Source organism: Cyprinodon tularosa, unplaced genomic scaffold (genome assembly GCF_016077235.1).
Source record: "Cyprinodon tularosa strain WSP-4 unplaced genomic scaffold, ASM1607723v1 ctg1120, whole genome shotgun sequence".
Classification (NCBI taxonomy): domain Eukaryota; kingdom Metazoa; phylum Chordata; class Actinopteri; order Cyprinodontiformes; family Cyprinodontidae; genus Cyprinodon; species Cyprinodon tularosa.
Window position 1 is genome coordinate 142557 of NW_024037917.1, and position 26474 is coordinate 169030.

General features: G+C 44.0%; 2 protein-coding genes across 3 annotated transcripts; both read left to right on the forward strand.

The window, feature by feature from the left end:
• Positions 1 to 703: 703 nt before the first annotated feature.
• LOC119793422 (E3 ubiquitin-protein ligase TRIM21-like) lies at positions 704 to 8374 on the forward strand. The gene is made up of 3 exons (XM_038300640.1): positions 704 to 732; positions 6741 to 7374; positions 7417 to 8374. The coding sequence occupies exons 1-3, from the start codon at positions 704 to 706 to the stop codon at positions 8020 to 8022; spliced, it is 1269 nt and encodes a 422-aa protein (XP_038156568.1). The 3' UTR covers positions 8023 to 8374.
• A 4139-nt stretch (positions 8375 to 12513) lies between these two features.
• Positions 12514 to 19353, forward strand: LOC119793406 (E3 ubiquitin-protein ligase TRIM39-like). 2 transcript variants are annotated; one of them, XM_038300611.1, is made up of 2 exons: positions 12514 to 12763; positions 17339 to 19353. In XM_038300611.1, the coding sequence occupies exon 2, from the start codon at positions 17348 to 17350 to the stop codon at positions 18992 to 18994; it is 1647 nt and encodes a 548-aa protein (XP_038156539.1). In that variant the 5' UTR covers positions 12514 to 12763; positions 17339 to 17347; the 3' UTR covers positions 18995 to 19353. The 2 variants fall into 2 exon arrangements, with proteins under 2 accessions (XP_038156539.1, XP_038156529.1); XM_038300601.1 differs by lacking the exon at positions 12514 to 12763 and adding an exon at positions 16880 to 16944.
• The last annotated feature ends 7121 nt before the right edge of the window (positions 19354 to 26474 follow it).

Sequence of the window (26474 nt, forward strand, 5' to 3'; positions counted from 1 at the left end):
CGAGGGTAGCCAGTTCAACCTTTATATTTTCATTTAATGCCTCAAAATAGGCGCCCTTTAGAGCACTTTGGTTCCATCCGGAAGCTGCAGCCTTAACCCGGAAGTTAATCGAGAACTCCGCCACTGTCGAATCTCCCTGTTTGAGATGAAAAAGAGCACGAGAGTCAAGGGTTTGATCAGTCTCCTGGTTGAAAACTTGAGAAAACTCAAAGACAAAGTCCGAGTATCGACAATTTAAGCTTTCATCAGAAGCAAACCTGGCTTGAGCCCAGGCCAAGGCTCTTCCTGTCAATTGAGATAAAATGAAAGTTATTTTCTTGTAGTCCGTGGGAAAACTGCCAGGAGAGTTCTGAAAAATTAGACGGCATTGAAATAAAAATCCCTTGCAGTCTTTTACATTATCGGAGAATTTCTCAGGTAGACTTGGGCGGAACTCGGATGACGTCACTGCCGGTGACCTCGGAGGTGGAACTGGACCCGGAAATGGTTGAGCTGCTGGCGTGGCATTAGCACTGTTCATATAGTTAGCGTAACTCTGGAGCATATGATTATGAGTCTCAACCAAACGGTACAACTCACGGAGGGTTTGAGTTTGTCCTTGGATTTGGGCATCTTGCTCCTCCAAACGACGGCGGAGGTGACCTGCTGGGCCTTGTGTTTGGCCGCAGTGTTCTGTCATGATGGGTTTACTGAGAGGCCCAAGATGCAGAACACAATGGACTCAGGGGAAAGGTTAACAAGTTTATTGTTACACAAGCACGTAGTAAATGTACAGTTTGCTGGTTCAGGCCTGGGGACTGGTTCACTGGAGTCTGGGAGGGAGACAGTTCAGTTAGCATTGGCTTGGTTGGAATTGATCTTGAGAGTTTCTGGTTTGTACCTTGAGATGCGTAGAAGAGACTTTGGGAGAGGAACTGTTGGGTCCGGAGATGGTTTGGTTCAGCAGAGTCCGATAACTGTTTCAGCGTCTTACTTCTAGTGAGGGTGTTGACCTTGGTTTGAGTTTCCAGCTCTAAATCCAGAGCTGCTTGGAAATCCAGAAGAGAGTCTTCAGGTTTGGCTCAGAGGGCAGGCTCGGCAGGTTAAGCTCTTCCAGAGCTTCACAGGAGAAAAACAGGTAACCTGGAAGCAGAGACAAAAGGTTAGAATCCAAACTGGACTCAGAGATAGCAAAGTTCTCAGGAGGTTCTAGGCTTAGGTGCTAACCAAACTGATTAAACACTGCGGCGTCGAGGCAAGGTCTGAAGACAGCTTAAATACTGTGGTCCTCCTGATGAGATGATCAGTCACAGGTGTGCAGGCAGCTCAGCTCAGGAGGATCCACGGCGGACTGTACTGGAGGAAGGTGGAACTTCTCCAGCTCCCAACAACTAGGTTCTTTTAGGAGCTTCGTCGGCGCTTGACGCCCACAAGCAGTCGCTGGAGGCTGGTTCCCCACTAATTTAGAAAATTATAACAAATTGTCTCTCACCTGTAAGTTGGTGGATTGTGGGCCCTTGGGGGTTCCTGGCCTCCAACTGGTGCCTGCAGGTTGTCCGGCGCCTGGAGCTTCCTCCTGGCTGGCTCGCCAAAATGTCGTGGAAATGTCCTCCCAACGACTTAAAATTTAAGTTAAGTCTTGTAAAAATTCAAAGTTCTTAAAAAGCAGTAGGAAAGTCTTCAAATAATTTCAGTTCAATTCAGTTTATTTATATAGCGCCAAATTCACAACACATGTCATCTCAAGGCACTTTACAGTTCAACCAGATCATACATTCAAATTGATACAAAGTTTTCTATCTAAGGAAAACCAGTTGATTGCATTGACTCATTGACTCAAATACAATCCCTCACACTAAGCATGCTTGTAGCGACAGTGGAGAGGAAAAACTCCCTTTTAACAGGAAGAAACCTCCAGCAGAACCAGGCTCAGTGTGAGCGGCCATCTGCCGAGGCCGACTGGGGTTCAAGGAGACAGAAGCAGAGATACAAAAAGCAGCTGTAAAAGGCGGCCCCGTCCAGGAAACACACAGCCAGGCAGACAAGCTCCAAGGCAGATCCCATGCCAGAGGACGAAGAGAGCACATCCACTCAGTCACAGTCAGAGAAACAGAACCACACTGGAAAACAGGCCGATCTCCAACATCTATAAACAAGGGTGTTGATGGAAGCAGCACAGCTGATGTTTCTTTCCAGGATGACGTCACAGCCAAACAGGAACAGACGAGGCAAAGCTACTCTGAGGAAAAGCAGAGAGAGCAGAAGGTTAGAGATTGAACTAACAGATTCTGCAGAATAGGAGAACAGAGAGAGAATGAAGCAGAATGATGAAATGGGGGTCCCTATGTCCTCCAAAAGTCTAACCCTATAGCAGCATAACTATAGAGATAGATCAGGATAACCTGAGCCACCCTAACTATAAGCTTTATCAAAAAGGAAAGTTTTAAGCCTAGCCTTAAAAGTCGACAGGGTGTCTGCCTCACGGACTAAAACTGGTAGTTGGTTCCACAGGAGAGGAGCCTGATAACTAAAAGATCTGCCTCCCATTCTACTTTTAGAAATTCTAGGAACCACTAGTAAACCTGCAGATTGAGAGCGAAGTGCTCTGTTAGGAACATAAGGAACAATCAGATCTCTGATATAAGATGGAGCTTGGCCATTTAAGGCTTTATATGTGAGAAGGAGGATTTTAAATTCTATTCTTGATTTAACAGGAAGCCAATGAAGAGAAGCCAGGATAGGCGAGATATGATCTCTCTTTTTAATTTTCATTAGAACTCTGGCTGCAGCATTTTGGATCAGCTGAAGGCTTTTAACTACAGTTTGTGGACTTCCTGATAGTAAAGAATTACAATAGTCCAGCCTTGAAGTAACAAATGCATGGACTAGTTTCTCAGCATCACCCCTGGACAGGATATTTCAAATTTTTGCAATGTTCCTCAGATGAAAGAAGGAAATTCTAGAAACCTCTGATATGGAATTTAAATGACAGGTCCTGATCAAAAATAACACCAAGATTTTTTACTTTATTATCTGAAATCAGTTTAATCCCATCCAAATGAAGTGACTGGCTAATCAGTTTCTTTTTCAGAGACTCTGGTCCAAAGACTATAACTTCTGTTTTGTCTGCATTCAGAAGCAGAAAGTTAAGAGTCATCCAGGTTTTTATGTCTTCAAGACATGCCTGTAATCTATGTAATGGGTTAGCTTCATCTGGATTTATAGACAGATATAGCTGGGTATCATCAGCATAACAGTGGAAATTAATCCCATGCTGTCTAATAACTCTACCAATTGGGAGCATGTATAAAGTAAAGAGAATTGGTCCTAGCACTGATCCCTGTGGTACTCCACAGGTAACCTTTGAGCGTGTTGAAGATCTATCATTAACATGAACAAACTGGATTCGATCAGATAGATAAGATTTAAACCAGTCTAGTGCTGTTCCTTTAATTCCAACAAAATATTAAAAACTTTCTAAAAGAATATTATGGTCCACTGTATCAAATGCAGCACTAAGATCCAACAGGATGAGCACAGATACAAGTCCATTATCTGAGGCCATGAGAATATCATTAGTGACTTTCACCAGAGCTGTTTCAGTGCTATGATGAGCTCTAAAGCCAGACTGAAACTCTTCAAAAAGTTCGTTATGGTGTAAGTGATCGCAAACTTGTTTGGCAACTACTTTCTCAAGAATTTTGGATAAGAAAGGAAGATTGGATATAGGTCTATAATTGACCAAGTCATCTGGGTCAAGAGACGGTTTCTTAAGCAGAGGTTTAATTACAGCAACCTTAAAAGCTTTAGGTACATATCCCTGTAACAGAGATAGATTAATCACATCTAAAATGGAGGAGGAGATCAAAGGGAATACCTCCTTAAATAACCTGGTTGGAACTGGATCTAACATACAAGTTGAAGGCTTAGATGAAGACAATAATTTTGCTAATTCAGAAAGTTCAACTGGATCAAAGCAGTCTAAACCCGGTTCAGATTCCATGACTACCTCAGGTACAATCGCGGATAAAGGAGTGCTAATGATCTTATTTTTAATAAGATCAATCTTATTTATAAAGAATCCCATAAAATCATTGCTGCTAAGAGCAGGTAGAATGGACGGTTCAACAGAGCTATGGCTCTGGGTGAGTTTGGCAACTGTATTAAAAAGAAATCTAGGATTATTCTTATTCTCCTCTATTAATGAGGAGAAGTATGCTGCTCTTGCTTTACAAAGGGTCCTCTTATACAGCAGTAAACCATTTTTCCAGACTAGGAAGGACTCCCGCATGCCTGTGGAGTGATATTTTCTCAGTTTCCTAGCATTTTGCTTCAAAGTACGCAGCTCTGCATTAAACCAAGGAGCAAGCTTTCTATTTTTAACGGTTTTCATTTTCAAAGGAGCTGCGTTGTCTAAGGCAATACGCAGAGAACTAGCAACCCCATCAACGAAATCATCAACCAGTGATCAAAAATCAGGCAGAGGCAACTGGGTCCAGGTCCAGAGTGGTTTATTGGAAAATACAAGACAACCACATGAGCTGTTCACCGGTGAGCAACTGACTTACATGCAAAAACAGGCCCTCTTATATTCTCTCCTGGGGCTTGGGGCTCCTCCCCTAAGCTCCTCCTATTTTTGCATAATCTCAGATACGTTTTCCACGGGTAAGTCCAATTATTTTTATCTTACTGGTGGAAAACCCTCCTCAAAACATATTTTTTATATATTTTAACTAAAAGCCTTTGTTACAGATCATGGTGACATCTCTTGCAGGTCATGATGACATATATTGCAATTAAATCAAAAACTCATCATAGTCTTAATCATCAATATGTCAAAACAAAGTTTTTCATCCAGTGTGACTTATGATTATAATATTTCATTAAAAAAGTCAGCATAACCTTGATGCTCAAAATCTCAGTAACACATAATTTTTGTGTTGCTCAGTACTGCACAGTATCGCTTTGGATATGACAACTCAATATATCACAGTTAGTTTAGCTGGGCTGTGCAACCTTGATATGACAAAATAATATATTCTTATTGTGTATGACTTCATCATTAAAAGGCCTCATTACTGCAACTTGGTAGTCTCAAAGTCTTGGACTCAGTCCAATACTTTTGTCTCCCGAGCATTACCTGTCCTTTCCTCTCCTGATCTTCATACCAAACTTCAAAGGGCTCATCTGCAGAAGGCCTTACACACAGCTCTATTTTTATCCATATTGGATCACACACTTTTGGACTCTTTGGCCTTAATAACATAAATGTATTTATTGTAAAACATTTATCCATTATATTCTAATCATTGGTGCAGCATTAATTCACTACAAAGTCAATACCTGGATTTTATTGTAATTTCATTTTCATCGAGTTATGAGAATCAGGATGTAGGTTGTTTGAAATACAAGTCGATATATATATATATATATATATATATATATATATATATATATATATATATATATATATATATATATATATATATATATATATATATATATATATATTCAATTCAAAAATACTTGAACAATCCCAAAGGGAGATTAAAGGTTCCAGTGACTCATTTTTCTAATGCTCACTGTTGTCCATAATTTTCTTCAATTTATGAAAATTATTTTTTGTGAAATAATCTCAAGAGGTTCTAGAGGAGTTTGTAGAACCTACAACAGAGCCTTCTTAATTAGAGTGTTGAGTTTTTTAAGTCATTAGCTCAAATACTGTTACCCCAGTAGAGGATGGAAGAAGAGATCACACTCTCAACAACACACTTACAGAAGATATGTAGTACCTTGCTACAAACGCCAAAGGACCTTAAGCTTCCTTAGGAATTACAATCTGCTCTGTCCCTTCTTGTAGACGGCTTCACAGTTGTGTCTCCAGTCTAGTTTGTTGTCCAAGTGAACACCAAGGTATTTATATTCCTCAACCACCTTCTCTGCTTCTCCTAAGATGTTTTAACTTGTTCCTGTTTCTTCTAAAACCTAAAATCAGCTACCTTGTTATGTTGACATTCAGGATGAGATTGTTTCCACACCATTCCACAAAGCAGTTCCCCAGCTCTCTGTACTCAGCTTCATGTCCATCTTTTATACATCCAATGATTGCAGAGTCTTCTGAGTATTTCTACAAATGGTGATAATGGAATTTGATACCTGCACCTAATAACACTGTCATGGTTTTATCTAAGGCTCGGACCCACATGCAGAGAAACCAATTCAGAGAGACCAGGGGAAAAGGTTTAATAGGTTTTATTAAAGAGATAAAGCATGGTGCAGTGTTGCTCTGAACTCTGCTCAGCCGAAACTGGAGAAGGTGAAGGGAAGACACAGCGATTAGTTCAGGCTCAGTTGGAAATTTCATTCGTGGATTTGGAGAAGAGGATCTGGCTGTTGACTCACTTTTCCAGAGAAGTTGTAGAATCTTTGGCTCCAATCTGTGTGCTGTATTCCAGTGTTAGTCTGATTCGGTGGAGGGCGGAACAGGGTTTACCCAGAACACGGTCGGTTGTAGGTGAAAGGAGAAACTGACTGCTACTCAGATTTCCTGCGGTACTTGAACGGGTCGTAGTGGAGATGGTTCCCTTGCTCAGTGTGTAAACTCAACGTCCTCTCTGGCAAACAGCTCAGTTTGAGGCTCAGTTGATCCTTCCAGGGAGAGAAGTTCCGAAAGATCCTGTTTGCAGGAAGACTTCCTGCCGGGAGGCAAAGACAAAAAACAAAGTTTAAACTTAGGTTGACAAGAACTCAGTCTTACTCAGCAAAAACTCAGCTTGGCTAGAGCCTGTTGAGAACCTGGAGGACAGGATGTGTCTGCAGCACGATAAACCTCTGGAGCTGTTCTGTAGGACCGACCAGACATGTGTCTGTTCGCTCTGTTCTGTTTTGGACCATAAGAACCACGAGTTTGTTCCTCTGAGAGAAGAAACTGAAGGAAAGAAGGCAGAGCTGAGGAAGACAGAGGATGAAGTTCAGAAGATGATCCAGAACAGACGAGTGAAGATTCAGGAGATCAAAGAGTCGGTGAAGATCAGTAAAGATGCTGCAGACAGAGAGAAAGCAGAAGGTGTTGAGGTCTTCACTGCTCTGAAGGAGTCTGCTGAGAGAGGCCTGAAGGAGCTCATCAAGGAGATCGAAGACAAACAGAAAACTGCAGAGAAACAGGCTGAAGACTTCATCAAAGATCTGGAACAGGAAATCTCTGAGCTGATGAAGAGGAGCTCTGAGGTGAAGCAGCTCTCCCAGTCTGAAGACCACCTCCACCTCCTCCAAAGCTTCTCCTCCCTGAAAGCTGCTCCACCCACCAAGAACTGGACAGAGGTCAGAGTCCGTCCACCATCACATGAGGGGACTGTGGTGAGAGCTGTGGCTCAGCTGGAGGAGGAGATCAGGGAGATGATGAAGAAGATGATGAAGAAAAAGATGATTAAGAAGAAGATGATGAAGAAGAAGATGATGAAGGCTGAGATGAAGAGGGTCCAGCAGTCTGCAGTGGATGTGACTCTGGATCCTGATACAGCTCATCCTGAACTCATCCTGTCTCATGATGGAAAACAGGTTTACTGTGGGACTAAAGGACAAAATCTACCAGACAATCCAGAGAGATTTTCTAAACATGTTTCTGTTTTAGGACATCAGAGTTTCTCTTCAGGCAGATTTTACTTTGAGGTTCAGGTTAAAGGAAAGACTAAGTGGGGTTTAGGAGTGGCCAGAGAGTCCATCAACAGGAAGGGAATGATCCCACCAAGTCCTCAGAATGGTTACTGGACTATTTGGTTGAGGAATAGCAATGAGTACATAGCTTGTGCTGATCATCCAGTCCGTCTCCATCTCCATCCTGGTCCTGAGAAGGTGGGGGTGTTTGTGGATTATGAGGAGGGTCTGGTCTCCTTCTATGATGTAGATGCTGCAGCTCTGATCTACTCCTTTACTGGCTGCTGCTTCACTGACAAACTCTACCCATACTTCTGTCCCTGTCTTAATGATGAAGGTAAAAACTCTGCTCCTCTGATCATCTGTCCTGTTAATCAGGCTGATGGTTGATCTGATGAAGCTCCATGAAGAATAAATCTGTTGGTGAAGAACCTCCAACCTGAGTGACTCTGTAGTAAAATCCTAATGTGTCTGATTCCTCTCTGCTATTCATGCATCATCTCCAAGCTCAGCTCCAGACCCTCAGATCTTCCATCCATCCATCACTTCCTTCATGCATCATTTATTGCAGGTGTTTCTGATCAGAGACATTAAACAAAGTCAGATTCAGGAAGTAGCAGCAGCTTCCTGTCCACAGCTCCTCTAGTTTACAGGCCCAGTCTGTGGTTTGGCTTTAAAACTGAAAACTAGAAACAAACAGTTTAAAACTAACAGAGAAAAAGACTGAAGGAAAAACCCAGATAGATAAGACAGCAGATAAACAGCAACGGCTGCAACATGATGTCGTAAAGAGGCCCAGCTGTCATTTTTCAAACTGGGACCATTAAAAGTGGGCTTTGGTTCCAGGTTCTTGACCAGAACCATGGTTTTCCTGCATCATTTTTTTGTTTTCTCCTCTTTACTGGAGCTGAACTCAACTGTTGGTCGGATCATTGACCAGAAGGGAATAAAAGGAGACTCATCTGGGATTGATTGATTGTTTTCCTCTTGATGTTTTTATGTTTCAGTTTGTTACATTTTATTGAAGTTGGTGTTTGATTTGTTTTCATTTGATGCTCAGATTAAAACTGTTTACCTGGAGAAACTGTAAAACCTAATAATGGCGTCTATGTTTGGTTGGGAACGATTAAAATCATTCAGAAAACTCTGTTTTGTTCTCCTTTCTTTTTGATTAGAAGAAAACTGGTCATGAAGCTGCATCATGGTCTGAAAAATGGACCAACTGGATGTAAAAAGACCTCATTGATCTGGAAAAACTGCAGGAGATGTTTTTATGAAACATGTTTTATCTTTAAGTTGGGTTAAAGTTCAGCATCTCGTCTCTCCGTGGATCAAAATGAGCCTTTCCTCTTCTCTGACACATATCTGCACTTCACTGATTTCTACAGAAGGAATCATTTCCTGAACCTCCTGAATTGGACCTCATCTCTCCCACAGAACAGCTCCAATCAGGCCCTAAATGTTCCCAGACACTTGGCAGAGGTCTGCACATTTTAACCAAGAGTGTAAAATCTATCATAGAGGGACTGAATGATTAGATAGAAATATATATTAGAAATAGGCTTGTCCCGATCCGATCCACGTATCGGATCGGGACGCCGATATTGGCAAAAAAATGCGTATCGGCAAAGCATGTAAAATGCCGATCCAGACTGCCGATCCAGTTTTTAAAAAAAAATCCGGTCCGTATTTTCCAGTTTCGCCGATTGAAACGATCCATTCCACTATTTTGCGCCAGTGTTCCCCTGTTTTGCATTTTTATTAAAACTTACAGTAATACTTGCACCTTTAACTGTTTACGGTTTTACTGCTCACTGTGCAATTTCAGATTGCTATTCGTAATTTTGTCCAGTTTGTGTTTATCTCTTAATAAACAGGTAAGTTTGTTGTTACCAAGCATTGTGTTTTATTCAATCTCACCTAATTTAGCTGGCTAGATGTTATCAAGAGTACTAAAACCCTTTTCAACATGAGTCTTACAACTAAGGCTAAATACTTTAACTTAAACTTAAATACATGCTCGGATAGGCTGGTATCGGCCAGTATCGGTATCGGATCGGAAGTCCAAAAACAATTTCGGTATCGGATCAGAAGTGCAAAAACCTGGATCGGGACATCTCTAATTAGAAACCTAAAAACTGTGAGATCTGCACATTTTATCATATTGGCTCCCACTGTTCATTTATAGGATAATAGTTTAAAAATGACAAATAACTCTTTAAATTCAGACATTTTCAGTTAAGAGACGTGGTTAGAGAGTCTTTATTTAGGCTGTTTAGGTGTTTAGTTGATTGAATAATAAAAGGGAAATACTGCTATCACCAATAAAACAAGGGAAAGTGGATGTCAGACCATTGCTGAGAGATTCAACGTATAAATTGTCGCCTTTTTCATCTGTTGGTTCTTCTGCAGTGGATCTCCTACCATTTCCATGGGAGCCACTGGACACTTCACCATCGTCTGCACCATGTGAATGCATCTTTGCATAAATGTTAACTCACTTATGAGATAAATAGGAGACAGGAGACATTACTTTCAAGTTAACCGGTAGCCACACTGCCCGCTCTCTCTGAACACAGAGAACAGGGAGGCTCCTCCTTTATTGCTCTTATAAACACGTAGCCCTCCGCTTTACAAAGTAGTGCCAAACAAAAACATAACCGTGGCAAGCATCGTACTCAACATCATCACACATTATTTCCAGAGATATAACAAAATTGAATATGAGACTTAACCAGTGTGGATTTTGATAACATCTTAACTTAATGAAGAAGATGATGGAGGCGGAGCTGAAGAGGGTCCAACAGTCTGCAGTGGATGTGACTCTGGATCCTGATCCAGCTTGTTGAGATCAAATGTGGGTGATGTAACAGGAATGACTCTCCTCTAAAGTCACACCCCTGCAACGGAGATATAGAAATTCAATTTAATTTAGTTTATTTCTATAGCTCCAATTCACAACACATGTCATCTCAAGGCAGTTTACAGTTCACCAGATCATCCAGTCAGATTGATTCAAAGTTTTCTATCTAAGGAAAACCAGTTGATTGCATCGATTCATTCACCCAAAGGCAATCCCTCACACTAAGCATGCTTGTAGCGACAGTGGAGAAGAAAAACTCCCTTTGAACAGGAAGAAACCTCCAGCAGAACCAGGCTCAGTGTGAGCGGCCATCTGCTGAGGCCGACTGGGGTTCAAGGAGACAGAAAGAAACACACAGCCAGGCAGAGGAGCTCTGAGCCAGCTCCCATGTCAGCGGACGAAGAGAGCACATCCAGTTAGTCACAGTCTGAGAAACAGGACTACACTGAAAAACAGGCTGATCTCCAACATCTATAAACAAAGGTGTTGATGGCAGCAGCACAGCTGATATTTCTCTCCAGAATGGAGTCACAGCCAAAGAGGAACAGACCAGATGAAGTGGGAGAATAGAGATAGAATGAAGCAGAAGGATGAAAATCCAAACATATTTTTGGTTTTCATTTGAGATGGAAAGAAGAAAATGCCTAAGAATAAAATAATAATTTTATAATTAGTTATTGTAAACTCAACTTTTGGGCCATTATCAATACTTTTGACTCTACTCATGGTGAGACAAAATGCCCAAAGGGTTACACAAGTAAAAAAGGTTGGCAAACACTGGCACCTGGCAGATGCACACAGTCAACTAACCCTAGCCTGAATTTACTTCACCTGCAGCTGTAATCAATAAATTAGATGGAACCACAGACTTAGTTTGATAGCTTATTGGATAAAACACATAGGGGAACATGTTATGTTTCCTGCACATCTTTGGATCTGGTCTGGGGTCCGGATATGCAGACTATCTGCAACAGACTGTGGACTGCTTCTGGGGATGTTAGAACCATTTTGTTTTTTTTTTACTGTTCTACTGAGGCACCTTTTTATGGAGAACATTTTCAACAGACTGTTCCAGGACACTTTCTATAGATGAGATGGAGTCAAATTCAGCTGTTTCAGAATCTGTGACCTGCCGGGTTTTGGGAATGCAGAAACCAGTCAGAGTACAACCCTGTGCTCTGAACAGATGAACATTTAAATATGACATTCTGCCTGAAGGGAGGATCACCTTCTTCAACGCTCTGCTTCATTCAGCCTCTGTGTTATGTTGGTGAGGACACAGGTAAAGTCTTATCCTTCAGGGGGTGGGGGAACACCTGGGCCCCATGACTCCTATGGTTCAAAGCTGTTGTGGTAACAGAGGGTAACCTGATAGACGTGTCCTAACATGGAACTGTTTTTGTATGTTGGAAAGGATCAATGCTCCAAGAGCAGAGAAAATCCTAGAGAAAATGTTAAAGGCCTCCTGCTCCATTTCTGAGAAGAAATCACTCCTGACAAACTCTTGAAATAACTCTTCATAATGTCAATGTATTGAATAACTATGAGACATGACAAAAGATTTAGAAAGAAATTATAATCTTACTCAGATCAGAGAAGTTGCTTTGGGTTACAGAAGGCAGCTACTTACCATCCCAGCTCACTTCTCATGTAGTGGCCTGGAATCACAGTTGAAGAAGCATTTTATACAACTCCAGTCTACTGCATCATCACGTCATGACATTATACACGTTTTAGCAGATAAGGAGGCATCTACAGTAGTAGCCATTCAAATTTTCCCCACTTTCCTTGGCTGATCCCCTAAAATTCCTTTTTAAACATCAATTTTTGTTCTAAAATATTCTTTCTGTCATGATTTGTGGACATTAAGATCTACAGAGAAGCGTCGTCTCCTGGTCAGGCCCTGTAATTCAGTGAGAGGGTGGAGTCAGAGTAAAGTAACTATGCCAGAGGGGGTCACTCCAGTGGTTGGGAGATGGAGGGCACTAGGCTGCCATTTGGCTGGTGTTTGAATGGTAAGGGCCATTTTTGGAAGGCTGCTCCTGTAAGGCTGCAGCCTTATCAAAATACACAGGACCCGTGTTATTTGATGTCTCTGACTAAAGGAAAATAGTGATGCAGAAAACTCTTCCTGTTTTACTAACAGGAAGGAAGGTGGAGCATCGCTAGAAAGACTGGTTTGAGCGTCATTTTTTAGAATTGCAGTGCTGACTATTTTCTATCGGTCTGAAGTCCCTTTTTCCTCCCCAACAACTGACTCAAATAGAGGTGAGTAAAGCTGATTATAGCCACTGTTTCTCCAACAGCAAATTAAACTTAGATTTGCTGTATTGATCAAAACATTTCTAAATTATTTGTCAGTGTCTTGTGTTGATATGCCTTCTGTTTGCCTTAGTTCTACAGTTACTGTTACTACACCTATGCCTGTATTGAAATCATTTATTGTGCTACAGTAACTTTTTAGTGAATATTTTATGGGACTTTTCTGAGTATTTTGCATTTTACAATAGCTTAGCAGTGTATGTGCTCTTTCATTATATTTAAAAGACTGAATTGTATTATAAGTTTTAAATAAGTAGCAAAGAGGGGAATGTTGCGTTTTTCCATGATCATTTGATTTTTACTAAATATTGTTTAAAACATGAATATGAAATGAAGCTATTGTAAAAGTTAATTATATAATTTTATTAAAGATAAAAAAAATCTCTCTTTAGAAGACTGTAAAGTCTTTTTTAGCCTTAGCAAATGACAGGAAGACTCCTCCCAGTTAAAAATCTAGAGAAAGACACACCTAGTCACGGTTATCCCATTAAATGCTTCTGAGTGGATAAAAAGCTAATAATCATGTATCAGAGTAAATCCCAGAGTGAGAAGCTGCCAGTTAGATCTCTGCTGTCCAGCTTCATGGGGACAATTCTCTCTATTTGAATCATTTCCATCCATCTGCGCTGCACATGGACGGACATCTAGTTGACATAACTTTTAGGAATGTTTAACAAGCAAAATACATGTACAACATGAAAGAAGTAATAAAAAAATAAAAAAAATCCTTGTAACATTTTGAGGAGGGAACGTTGTGGCAAATGTAAAAAAAACAGAAAAACAAAATACAACATACTAAATATGAAACTGAACTGGAGATGAGCCCAATAAGGATGGTGTAATTCGCAAACTGTCATCCGTCACGTGAGGAGCAGCTGCTGGTTTACAGGTAGAAGAGCAGAGGGGAAAGAACAGCTTTGTGAGTAACCAGCATTCATGGCCCTAGAATGACTGACATGTTTTTATAGCCTCATATGCTGCTCCCTGTCAGGGGACATTCCAGGGTAGTCTGGGTGTTACGTTATGTTGTGAAGAGCAATTTGTTTTCATCATCCACCAAACTCTAGGCTCCCTGTAAGGAATCCAGAAATGAGCCTGTAATGGACTTAAGGGGGTTAAAACAAGAAGCATAAAGACTTGATTACCACAATCGTCTGTGCAGCAGGTCTGAAGACTGAGGCAGCTGATCAGCACAGTGTTTCAGTGCTGTTTATCTGACCCAACTGCTTTTAGGGGATTCTGCCTCCTAAATAGTCCTTTGACTTCATTCTCTAAAGCACAGAGGGGAGGGGGTGAAGTGAGTGGGGCTTCCCAACTCTGAGGAGAGGGCGGAGCTAATAGTGGACTTGTGCTGAGGCTTTGTAGAGGAGTCATAGGGAAGGTGGTAGAACTGGTTCACCTCATTTACAAGGCAAGGAAAGGCTGACAAGATCCTTTTAGACACAGAGGAGAAATGAACAAACACATCATTAAATCATTCCGAGCATGTCGTTACTAAAACTAGAAGTTTAAGTTACCCAAAGAAAAGCCACAGGAAACATAACACTACATTTTAAACAGGCGGAAACATTGTAATTCCATATCTGTCAGGAATTTCTGAAAACTCTGGAGGATTTTCTCTAACCATGACATATCAGTGCAGTGAGGAACGCTCGAGCTCCTACTTCAGGAAGATAAACGATGACTATACAAACACATGGCAAAGTACAGGAGAGCTAGCAGCTCTAAGGAAAGAACCTCAGGATCAAAGGACACACCTTTGACAGCCAAAATGTTTGAAGCCTGGACACAGAAGACCGATGGTTTGAAAGAAGGGTGAAGGAAGTCATCTTTAATGGAAGAGAAAGTCATCACTAAACAGGGAGAGTGATTGAATTTACACAAGATAATCCCCATTATGATTCATAGCCAATATCCAAACACGACACCCAATAAGCTCCAATTATCTGGCAGGATGAAAGTAGAAACCTGCCTTAGAATGTGCTTATAAGGATGGGCGTCCAGATACTCAATAACTGACAAGCATCCTTGACAAATGTCAAAATATATTTTTTAAACCAGGAAAAGGTCCAGGTGCCTCCAATTTGAGAATGTTTTGCAGGTTCGTTCTGCAGTGGATATCTGATAAAATGTTGAATGGCAATAAAGATAATCTGAAACCAGATCCAAACTGATGTGTTTATTGTGGAGGAGAGAAATCATCTCTGTCACTGCCTCAGTCATTTCTCTGGACCTATTCTTATTATGTTTGTGGTGTTTCAGTGAGGCTTTTATCATTGATGACAAAAATTAATCAAAAATAAAGTGAATTTAAAAAACATATCACAGTGAAGCAAACAGAAAAAGGTTGAATAAACCTTGATTCTAAATGAAGTCTGACCTGTTTGAAAACAATCAACAGCCCCTCTCACCCAGACACGCTCTAGCCCTGCAGGTGTGCGAAGACATGAGCGAATACCTTTATAAAGTATGTAAATCAAAACAAGCCCTCCTAAATCACTATTAGAGTCAAAATGAAAAGGCAGGGAATGTCAGGCTCAATAGGACCCAGTATTCGAGGCTGAGGCAGTTACATTTCTCAAATCATTTATTAAAAACTGAACTGCTTTGAACAGCATTGGCGTCTAAAGCAGGGCATACACTGTGTGATTTTTTCAATCGTTGAAAGCAGCTGCAGCTAACAATGTAAGACGAAACCTGTGGTTTCGTCTTACATTGTGAGTTCACAGGTCACAATGCATGCACATTGCACAATTTTTGTATACTGAGAGCCCTGAAAAGAAAAGACGACAGCTTATTTGGACAAAGACATGGCCGAGCAAACATGGCTTCTACAGTTTATCAATTTTACACAAATAACTCCATTTGACTGGCACCCCAGCCATGCTTCTGTGTTTTCGTCTGAGAGGAAGAAGAAGAATTCGAGTTTGTGCATGCCCACTGGGGGATTTTTGCCCACGACAGTCGACTGAAAATCAAACATGTTTGATTTTCTCCTGACCTCACGATTCCTGATCAGGAGGTGGTCGTTGTTAGAGTTCTGCCTCTGTTATGTTTTTTTTTTTTGGATGTTCAGTTTTGCTTTGCTCCTCATTTTCTAGTTTTTTATGGTTTAATTCTTATTTTGTTTTCTTCTTTGGTTTTTTCTCAATTACTGTCTTAGTCCTGCTTCTGTTATGTTTCCTTTTGACTGTTCAGTTTTGCTTTACTCCTTGTTTTTATAGTTTTAGTGTTGTAATTCTTACTTTGTTGTGTTTTCTGGTCTTTTTCAGTTTTCTAGGTTTTTTTATTTGTTGCCCTCTGCTAGCCTCTTGTGTTCTCCTTTTTCTGCTCTTTTTCTATCCTGCTCTGTGCACACCTGCTCCCAGTCTGCTCATTAGCCCACTCTTTGTTTCAGTCTCCTTTATATACTCTCTCTGTTCTGTTCTTCTTTGCTGGGTCATCATCAAACATGCTCCAACTCCTTCTCTCTGAGCCTTCCTTCTTTTGATTGTGATTTGATTCTGATGTCTCCTTGGTTTCTGGTACGTTTTGACTAGTTTTCATGTTTTGATTTTTGAACTCCTGGTTTCACGTCAGTTTGGACTTTGTTTTCATTTTGAATTTTTGGATTCCTGGTTTCCTGTTTATTTGAACTCTGTTTTCGTATCTGGATTTTTGGATTACCTGCCTCTGTTTTCAGTAAACTCATTATAAAATCCACAAGAAATTCATCTCTGCCTCCCTGCCTCTGCTTTTGGGTCAACTAACCATAACCAAATTGTGACAGTCGTAAGAGTCTGATCGCCCCTCGTTACCCCCTAAACACTGCATTTGGCATGATCAGGCTCAAAGTCGGCCCAATCGAAAATTTTTTGCATGACTGGAAAGTCGGTCCAAAAAGGGCAAAAAAATCGGAGAACGGCTTAAGGCAGGAACCTCTGCAGGAGGAAACAACAGGTTAGTGACCACGTCTTTCTGGCGGAGGATGATAATGAACATGTGAGTCACTAACCTATTCTTATAGTTCAGTCTGAGCCCAGAGGATGAGGTTGGTTCCAGCCGGTTGGCTGCCAGCAAGATGCGCCCAGAGTCCCAGACAATGGTGTCTCTGACGTCGGAGGATAGGCAGGATCAAAACCATGCAGGTAAAGAAAGGCAGGATAATCCAGACAATGAAGCCAAAGTCTGTGTCAAATATGTGCTCTTTAGTCAGAGCCAGGAGATCAGAGGTTCAAAGAGGTGCCGAAGGGAGTCAGGTTCGGGTTCAGGTTCACAAATCCGAGAGGAGTCTGAAAACAGGTCAAGCCACAGATTAGAACGGGGACAGGCAGGCTCGGAAGTCCAGAGGCAGAATGGGTCAGGAACAGGGCAATCAGAAAACACAGGAACACTAGATAACTCTCGCCACAGGGTGATCAGATTTTCTTCTCCTTTGGTCAGCTGACTGAACTCACATCATGAAGCCTGATCAGAATATCATGTCACACCTTCAGATCAGGGACATCTTCCTAATCATTGATCTCTGTTTCCTGTTCTTAGTGTGCAGGTATGACTTCTGAAAGCAACCTACGGTCTGAGGACCTGTTCCTGTGCTCCATCTGTCTGAATACTTTAACTGATCCAATCACAACACCATGTGGACACAACTTCTGCAAAGCCTGCATCACTCAGCACTGGGATGGAAATGTTCTCTACAATTGCCCTTTGTGTAAAGAACATTTCAACTCTAGACCTCAGCTGAAGGTCAACACCTTGTTGTCTGAGATGGTTGCTAAGTTCAGACGTGAGGCTCAGCAGGAAGCCATTAGCAGCAGCAGCTCAGAGCAACAAGCTGCCAAACCAGGAGAAGTTCCCTGTGACGTCTGCACTGGAACCAAACTGAAGGCCCTGAAGTCCTGCCTGGTGTGTCTCCTCTCCTACTGTCAGACTCACCTGGAGCCTCATCTGACAGCTCCACGTCTGAAGAAACATCAGCTGATGGAGCCTGTGGAGAACCTGGAGGACAGAATGTGTCCACAACATGATAAACCTCTGGAGCTGTTCTGTAGGACCGACCAGACATGTGTCTGTTTGATATGTCCTGTTTCAGACCATAAGAACCATGAGCTTGTTCCTCTGAGAGAGGAATCCAAAAGAAAGAACACAGAACTGAGGAAGATAGAAGTTGAAGTTCAGAGGATGATCCAGAACAGACGAGTGAAGATTCAGGAGATAAAAAGGTCGATGAAGATCAGTAAAGATGCTGCAGACAGAGAGAAAGCAGAAGGTGTTGAGGTCTTCACTGCTCTGAAGGAGTCTGCTGAGAGAGGCCTGAAGGAGCTCATCAAGGAGATCGAAGACAAACAGAAAACTGCAGAGAAACAGGCTGAAGACTTCATCAAAGATCTGGAACAGGAAATCTCTGAGCTGATGAAGAGGAGCTCTGAGGTAAAGCAGCTCACCCAGTGTGAAGACCACCTCCACCTCCTCCAAAACTTCTCCTCCCTGAAAGCTGCTCCACCCACCAAGAACTGGACAGAGGTCAGAGTCCGTCCACCATCATATGAGGGGACTGTGGTGAGAGCTGTGGCTCTGCTGGAGGAGAAGATCAGGGAGGACATGAAGAAGATGAGGCAGGCTGAGATGAAGAGGGTCCAGCAGTCTGCAGTGGATGTGACTCTGGATCCTGATACAGCTCATCCTGAACTAATCTTGTCTGACGATGGAAAACAGGTGAAACATAGTGAATTAAGGAAGAAATTACCAGACAACCCAAAGAGATTTTCTTATAATGGTTGCATTTTAGGACATCAGGGTTTCTCTTCAGGCAGATTTTACTTTGAGGTTCAGGTTAAAGGAAAGACTGACTGGGATTTAGGAGTGGCCAGAGAGTCCATCGACAGGAAGGGAAAGATCATAGAAAGTCCTCAGAATGGTTACTGGACTATTTGGTTGAGAAACAGAAGTGAGTACAAAGCTGGTGCTGTTCCCCCAGTCCGTCTCCATCTCCATCCTGGTCCTGAGAAGGTGGGGGTGTTTGTGGATTATGAGGAGGGTCTGGTCTCCTTCTATGATGTAGATGCTGCAGCTCTGATCTACTCCTTTACTGGCTTTCTCTTTAAAGAGAAACTCTACCCATACTTCTGTCCCTGTCCTAATTATGGAGGTAAAAACTCTGCTCCTCTGATCATCTATCCGGTTCATCGGGCTGATTGATCTGAGGAAGCTTGATGAAGAATGGTAAAGATCCTTCAATCTAAGTGGGTTTGAAGGTGAATTCCTGCTGATGGAGAGGTGAGCTTAGAAACATCCTTAGGAGGTCAACAGTTAAGGTAAAGACGGATCATTAACACTAGCTCCTCCTGCCTATCTTATGCAGGACTGGTTCATTTTCCATGAAATTTAAAGGCCTGCATGCAAACATTTCCACCTGTGTAACTGATCATATTTACCTTATGGGCAATATAATAATGCCTATTTCTTTACATTTACTTCTGGTTCATGGTGGTTAATGCTGTTTTTCCTTAACTTTTAAACAGAAATGTAAATGTAATGTAATGATATTTGAATAGAATTGTAAAACTGTGGCACTAGTTTCATTTATTTTTAATGTTATAGATCTATTTTTAAATGTCATTTTGTAAAAGCTAAAACGAAATGAATCTCTAAACATAAAAAAGAAAATACCTGTTGTTCTTTTTTGTCTAGTGAATTTTTTTTTTTTTTTACATAATGTAGTAATGATGGAGGAATAAGCCCTTCAGGGCCAATCATGTCAGGAGCTCAGAATTCAAGCAGAGAGTTCAGGGTGAACTTAAAACAAGCATGTATTAAATCATGAACTTGAGGCTGCTTTACTGAACACTCTGTAAAGCCGGAGCTCAGGTCAGTGACTTCAGAACTCAGACCGGAAATGATAATGAGCTTAAGAGTTACCGACTTGGTAAAGTTCAGTCTGAGCACAAAAAAAGGACTGAAGTGGTTACTCAATAGTTTGTGATGGAGCTGCCTCCAGAAATCCAGGAGAGAAGTGGAGCAATGATAAGCAGAAGCAAGAGCATGCAAAGGAGCAGACAAATCCAGAGAGATAATCCATGCCGGGGTCAGAAAACAGTCCAAGGTCGTTAACAGGCAGAAACAGAAACAGATCAGGGATACAGAGCAGAACAGGGGTGACCAAAACTCAGAAGTCCTGGGGAAGAAGCAGGTGAGGATCAGGCAGGCAAAACACAACAGGGTAAGCTAGATAACTCTCATACTAGGCTTGAATTATCTGCCACCAATAGCTGGGAACAGGCAGCTTAAATACAAGCAGAAACATGTGGATCTGTTTAAAGACAATGAGTGCTGGGCGGAGCAAAGCAGAAGTGAGAAAAGAGCCAAATCCAGCCATAGGTGTTAAGATCATGACATATCAAATAAATGAAAAAGATCATATCTTTAATCAAAGTGTATGCAATATTTAGAGGATTTCTCACCATTGCTTTTCACATTCCCCTTCATCAAAAGGGTGGGTCATATTACAGATCAAAACTTCAATTTAAAAAGGTGTGAGGCATTCGCGTGGATGCAGTAAACAGTTTTATAGTCCTGTGAGATCCATGAAAAGGGCTGTCTAATGGGAAGCAATCAATGCTGCACTGCTGGAATACTTTGGAAGAATTAGGAGGGAGTGCATTCTCACGGTATAGCAAGATATCCTGACCCATGATAATTACTGGCGTATCAGCTGATCACACTCTCTAGAGCAGTGGTAGGTAATGTTAGTCCTTGTCTACCACTGTCCTGTAGCTTTTACTTGTTTCCTTGAATAAACATATTGTAACCCCTCCTTTATTACTATTATTAGTAATACAAATATGTAGTACCTATAACCCAGAAGGAGAATCCAGTCTAGGTTCAGTGAGGAGGCTGTTGGTTTTTCCACCTATACAAAGGTTCAGATATCCACCCCAAATAACACACTGGACAACAGATTAGCGGAAATGAATAAGGTGTATTGAATTTAGTCACATGTAAACAGTTGACTCAACATCAGAAAAATAAAAGTCCATCAAGTCCTTCCTTCTCATATACAACAGTTAGAACCACTGAAGGACTTGGAAAAAAACACTCTGAGATCTCAGGCATAAAAAGTTCAATGTCCAAAAATAAAATAAAAATACTGAGTGCACTCAGTCCTACCACCCTCTCAATAAGTGTCCATGAATGGAAAATGGTCCAGAACAGGCAATACGAAGGGAGACGGTGCAGCCCAGTAGAAGATCCAGCCACAGTGGGAACCAATGAAGCAGGTGGCAGCAGCAAAGTCGGTCCAAACCAGCCTGCACAGATGTGCAGGAAAATTACTCTCCAACTCTACACACATTTGCATTTATTACATCATTGTTAATGAATAATTTCACAGGTACCCTTTTACTGCACCCAACTCATAGGAACCTCACTTACTCAAGCAATAACCACATATCAAAAACATTTTCCCCTCAGTATAACAATAAAGCCCCTCCTTGAACTGCCACCTTAACGTGGTGGAGGGGTTTTCAGTGCCTGGGTGATCCCAGAGGCTATGTTGTTGGGGGCTAAATGCCCCTGGTAGGGTCTCCCAAGGCAAACAGGCTCTGGGTGACAGGTCAGACGAAGAGCGGTTCAGAAACCCTTATGATGAGCACTACAACGAGGCAAGTGACGTCGCCCGGTACGGCGGAGCCGGGACCCCACCCTGGAGCCAGGCCTGGGGTTGGGATTCGTTGGCGAGTGCCTGGTGGTCGGGTTCTTCCTCACAGGACCCGGCCAGGCCCAGCCCGAAGGAGCGACACGAGGCAATCCCCCAGTGGGCCCACCACCTGCAGGGGGAACCATGAGGGACCGGTGCAAAGTGGATTGGGCGGCAGCCAGAGGCGGAGACCTCGGCGACCTGATCCGCGGGCGCTTAGACTGGCTCTGGGGACGTGGAATGTCACCTCACTGGCGGGGAAGGAGCCCGTACTTGTGCAGGAGGTGGAGCGATACCAGCTAGAAATAGTTGGGCTCACCTCTACGCACAGCCAGGGCTCTGGAACCAAGCTCCTTGAGGGAGACTGGACTCTCTTCTACTCTTGAGTGACCCGCGGGGAGAGGCAGAGGGCGGGGGTGGGGCTGCTTGTCTCCCCCCAGCTCAGCCGTCTCGTGTTGGAGTTCACCCCTGTAGACGAGAGGGTCGCATCCCTTCGCCTTCGGGTTGAAGGGAGGACTCTGACAGTTGTTTCGGCCTATGGGCCGAATGGCAGTACGGAGTACCAGGCCTTCTTAGCATCCCTGGGGAGGGTGTTAGAAAGCACCCCTCCCAGGGATTCCATCATTCTACTGGGAGACTTCAACACCCACGTGGGAAACGACAGTGACACCTGGAGGGGCGTGATTGGGAGGAACGGGCCCCCAGCTCTGAACCCGAGTGGTGTCTCATTATTGGACTTCTGTGCAAGTCACGGATTGTCCATAATGAACACCATGTTCATGCATAAGGATGTCCATCGGTGCACTTGGCACCAGGACACCCTAGGCCAAAGGTCAATGATCGACTTTGTAGTCGTATCTTTTGATCTTCGGCCGCATGTCCTGGACACTCGGGTGAAGAGGGGGGCAGAGCTGTCCACCAACCACCACCTGGTGGTGAGCTGGATACGCTGGAAGAGGAGGAAGCCTGAAAGACTCGGCAGGCCCAAATGTGTAGTGAGAGTCTGCTGGGAACGTCTGGTGGAACCCTCGGTCAGGGACGTGTTCAACTCCCACCTCCGGGAGAGCTTCTCTCAGGTTCCGGGGGAGGTTGGAGACATGGAATTCAATTGGGCTGTGTTTTCTGCCTCTATTGTAGACGTGTCTGCCCGTAGCTGTGGCAGTAAGGTTTGCGATGCCTGTCGTGGTGGCAATCCCCAAACCCGGTGGTGGACAACGATAGTAAGGGATGCTGTCAAGCTGAAGAAGGAGTCCTATCGAGCTTGGCTGGCTTGTGGGATTCCTGAAGCACCAAGCAGGTACCGTGAGGCCAAGCGTGTCACGGCCCGGGCGGTTGCAGAGGCAAAATCTCGGGCCTGGGACGAGTTCAGAGAGGCCATGGAAAAAGTCTATCGGTTGGCCTCAAAGCGATTCTGGCAAACCATCCGGTGCCTCCGGAGGGGAAAGCAGTGCTTCGCTAACACTATTTTCAGTGGGAGTGGGGAGCTGCTGACCTTGAAGGAGGATATTGTTGGGCGGTGGAAGGAATACTTTGAGGATCTCCTCAACCCAACGGACACGCCTTCCGTGGGGGAAGAAGAGACGGGGTGCTTGGGGCTGGATTCGTTCATCACCCAGGCCGAAGTCACCGAGGTGGTCAAAAAACTCCACGGTGGCAAGGCTTCGGGGGTGGACGAGATCCGTCCTGAGTATCTTAGAGCTCTGGATGTTGTCGGGCTGTCATGGTTGACACGTCTCTTCAACATTGTGTGGAGGTCGGGGACAGTTCTCCTGGATTGGCAGACTGGGGTGGTGGTTCCCCTCCACAAGAAGGGGGACCGGAGGGTGTGTTCCAACTATCGGGGAATCACACCTCTAAGCCTCCCCAGAAAGGCCTATGCCAGGGTGCTAGAGAGGAGAGTCCGGCTGATTGTCGAACCTCGGCTGTAGGAGGAGAAGTGTGGTTTTCGTCCTGGCTGTGGAACAGTGGACCAGCTCTACACCCTCTGCAGGGTGCTTGAGGGTTCATGGGAGTTTGCCCAACCAGTCTTCATGTGTTTTGTGGACTTGGAGAAGGCATTCGACCGTGTCCCTCGTGCTGCCCTGTGGGGGGTGCTCCAGGAGTATGGAGTCGGGGGCCCTTTATTAGGGGCCATCCGTTCTCTGTACAAGCGGAGCAGGAGTCTGGTTTGCATTGCCGGCACTAAGTCGGACCTGTTCCCAGTGCATGTTGGACTCCGACAGGGCTGCCCTCTGTCACCGGTCCTGTTCATAACTTTTATGGACAGGATTTCTAGATGCAGTCAAGGACCGGAGGGGGTCTGGTTTGGGGAACAGCTGATCTCGTCCCTGCTTTTTGCAGATGACGTAGTTCTGCTGGCTCCCTCCTGCCAAGACCTACAGCGTGCGCTGGGGCAGTTCGCAGCCGGGTGTGAAGCGGTCGAGATGAGAATCAGCTCCTCCAAGTCCGAGGCCATGGTTCTCGACCGGGAAAGGTGGCTTGTCCCCTTCAGGTTGGAGGAGAGTCCCTGCCTCAATTGGAGGAGTTCAAGTATCTTGGGGTCCTGTTCAGGAGTGAGGGAAGAATGGAGCGGGAGATCGATAGACGGATCGGTGCGGCTGCTGCAATAATGCGGACGCTGCACTGGTCTGTCGCGGTGAAGAGAGAGCTGAGCGGAAAGGCAAAGCTCTCAATTTACCGGTCGGTCTACGTTCCTACCCTCACCTATGGTCATGAAATTTGGATCATGACCGAAAGAACGAGATCCCGGATACAAGCGGCTGAAATGAGCTTTCTCCGCAGGGTGGCTGGGCTCTCCCTTAGAGATAGGGTGAGGAGCTCGGTCATTCGGGAGAGGCTCAGTGTAGAGCCAGTTCTCCTGAACATCGAGAGGAGTCAGTTGAGGTGGCTCGGACATCTTCTTCGGATGCCCCCTGGACGCCTCCCTCGGGAGGTGTTTCAGGCACGTCCCACCGGGAGGAGGCCCAGGGGACGACCCAGGACACGCTGGAGAGACTATGTCTCTTGGCTGGCCTGGGAGCGCCTAGGGCTTCCCCCAACAGAGCTGGAGGTGGTGTCAGCGGAGAGGGAAGTCTGGGAGTCTCTGCTTAGTCTGCTGCCCCCGCAGCACCTAAACCATCACATATTTTAACTTTGTTCATTTCACTCCCTTTAAATCTATCCTGACTGTTTTTTTAATAAAATAAAGAACTCCTTTAGTAGCGTTCCACACTTTGCTAACTCCATTCGCATGCTAACACAGTGTAAGCAACTTGGAGACTCACCGGGATATTGGTCACACAAAATTAAATAAATCCAAGCTCGATCATAGAAATGAAAATCTTCTCCGATTAATTCGGTAACACAACAATTCTGCTTATCACTGTAAGCTCTCTACTTCTGCCTCCCACGCCAACGGCAGACGGCGATGATCCAGATGCTTTTTTCTAGAAAAAACCCTGCAGTCTCTTACAGAGAGCAGGGACCTCTTCGCCTTTGGAGTAGGGTGACTGATCATCTGCTGCCCCCTTGTGGCTAAGCTCTACATCATAAATAAGTTGAGTTAAAGGTACACTATGCAACCGGTGTTGATTTTCCAGCGAGGCTCCCCCCAGAGGGCGAAAGTAAAAGTGCACTGTCGTAAATATGCACAGCTGTTCTCCTGGTTTCCCCGTCAAGCCAGGCGCGGTTGTTTTGAGCTTAGCAGACAGGCGAACGCAGCTGGCGTGACAGAAGCAGCGAGTTTACATGCAAAGTCAATGGTTGACGTGAGTCAAGGCTCAGCAAAAGGTCCCGCGGCGCATTTTGAGCAGCAGGCGCAGCGCATCTGAGCAGCTGAAGCAGCGCATCGGGCGCGTTTAAGCATCTGACGCGTGTGACGCTCCGCAAACGCGCTGCTGCTCGAGATGGAAACATTTTATTTTTGCTGCTCGGCGCGCCGCGTCAACCAATCAGAGAAGCTGATCTGGGAGCTGGCAGGGAGAGAGACACATCGCTGATGATCAGAGCGCTATTATCACTCCTCTTAAACAGTTTATTGACGCCTAAATTAACTTAAAATGCAGAAATCTGCCGGCAGAATATGTTCGCTTTTATTATCCTGCTGCCTGCAGTTTGGATTATTTAGATGAAAAACACCTACCAGCTGCCGCCGTGAACCGCTGGGGGGCGACCCAGCCAGAGGCTGCTGATGAAGGGATTCCTACTGTCGGCGCAACGCTGCTATGTGGGGGTCTGAGCGGCTCCGACAGAAAAAATATTGGAAGGCAAGATTGTAATCTAGAGGAACTGACTGCACTGATTACGTTTTCAGGTGTATTTTCTCACTTAAAAACATATTAAAACTACTTTATTCCCACTGATCACAGCAAGGCAGAGAAAGGGTAGTGAAGCTCCGCCCAACGCGCGTCAGACACACTTTTGCACCGTGCACCAGAGCAGCAAAGCTGTTTCAGCCGCGCGTCAGAACTGGTACAAGCAGTAAAAATGAAGCAGCAGACGCGATTTTGCTGCTTTTGCTGTGTCCGGTGTGAAAGCAGCGCTGCACAAAGATCGCCACTGCGCTAGCAACGAGCATGCTTTTAACTGGGGGCGTGTAGCAGTTCTCGCCGTAAAGCAAGACCGACTCTCGCGAGACTTTTGAGCCTGTGGGTGCGGGTCAGTGCTCCTGCAATTGCAAGTGCGGTTTTTCCCCCACAGACCACCAGGGCGGCCGAGAATACCTTTGTTCAACCTGAAATGACTCATTTAATCATCCAAAATGTTATGGAACACATTAATTAACTGAAAAATGTTGCATAGTGTGCCTTTAAAGGAGCTGTGTATGTTGCTGCAGCTCCATTTGTAGGGTGTGAAAGTTAAATTAACCTGGTTACAATATCTACACCTAAAGGCTAAATTACCTCCTTGGCATGGCTATTAAGGAGTATCTGTTATAATGGTCTTTAAAGATCTGACACACATGCAGAGAACCACTCAGAGACCAAGCGTAAAAGTTAACAGTTT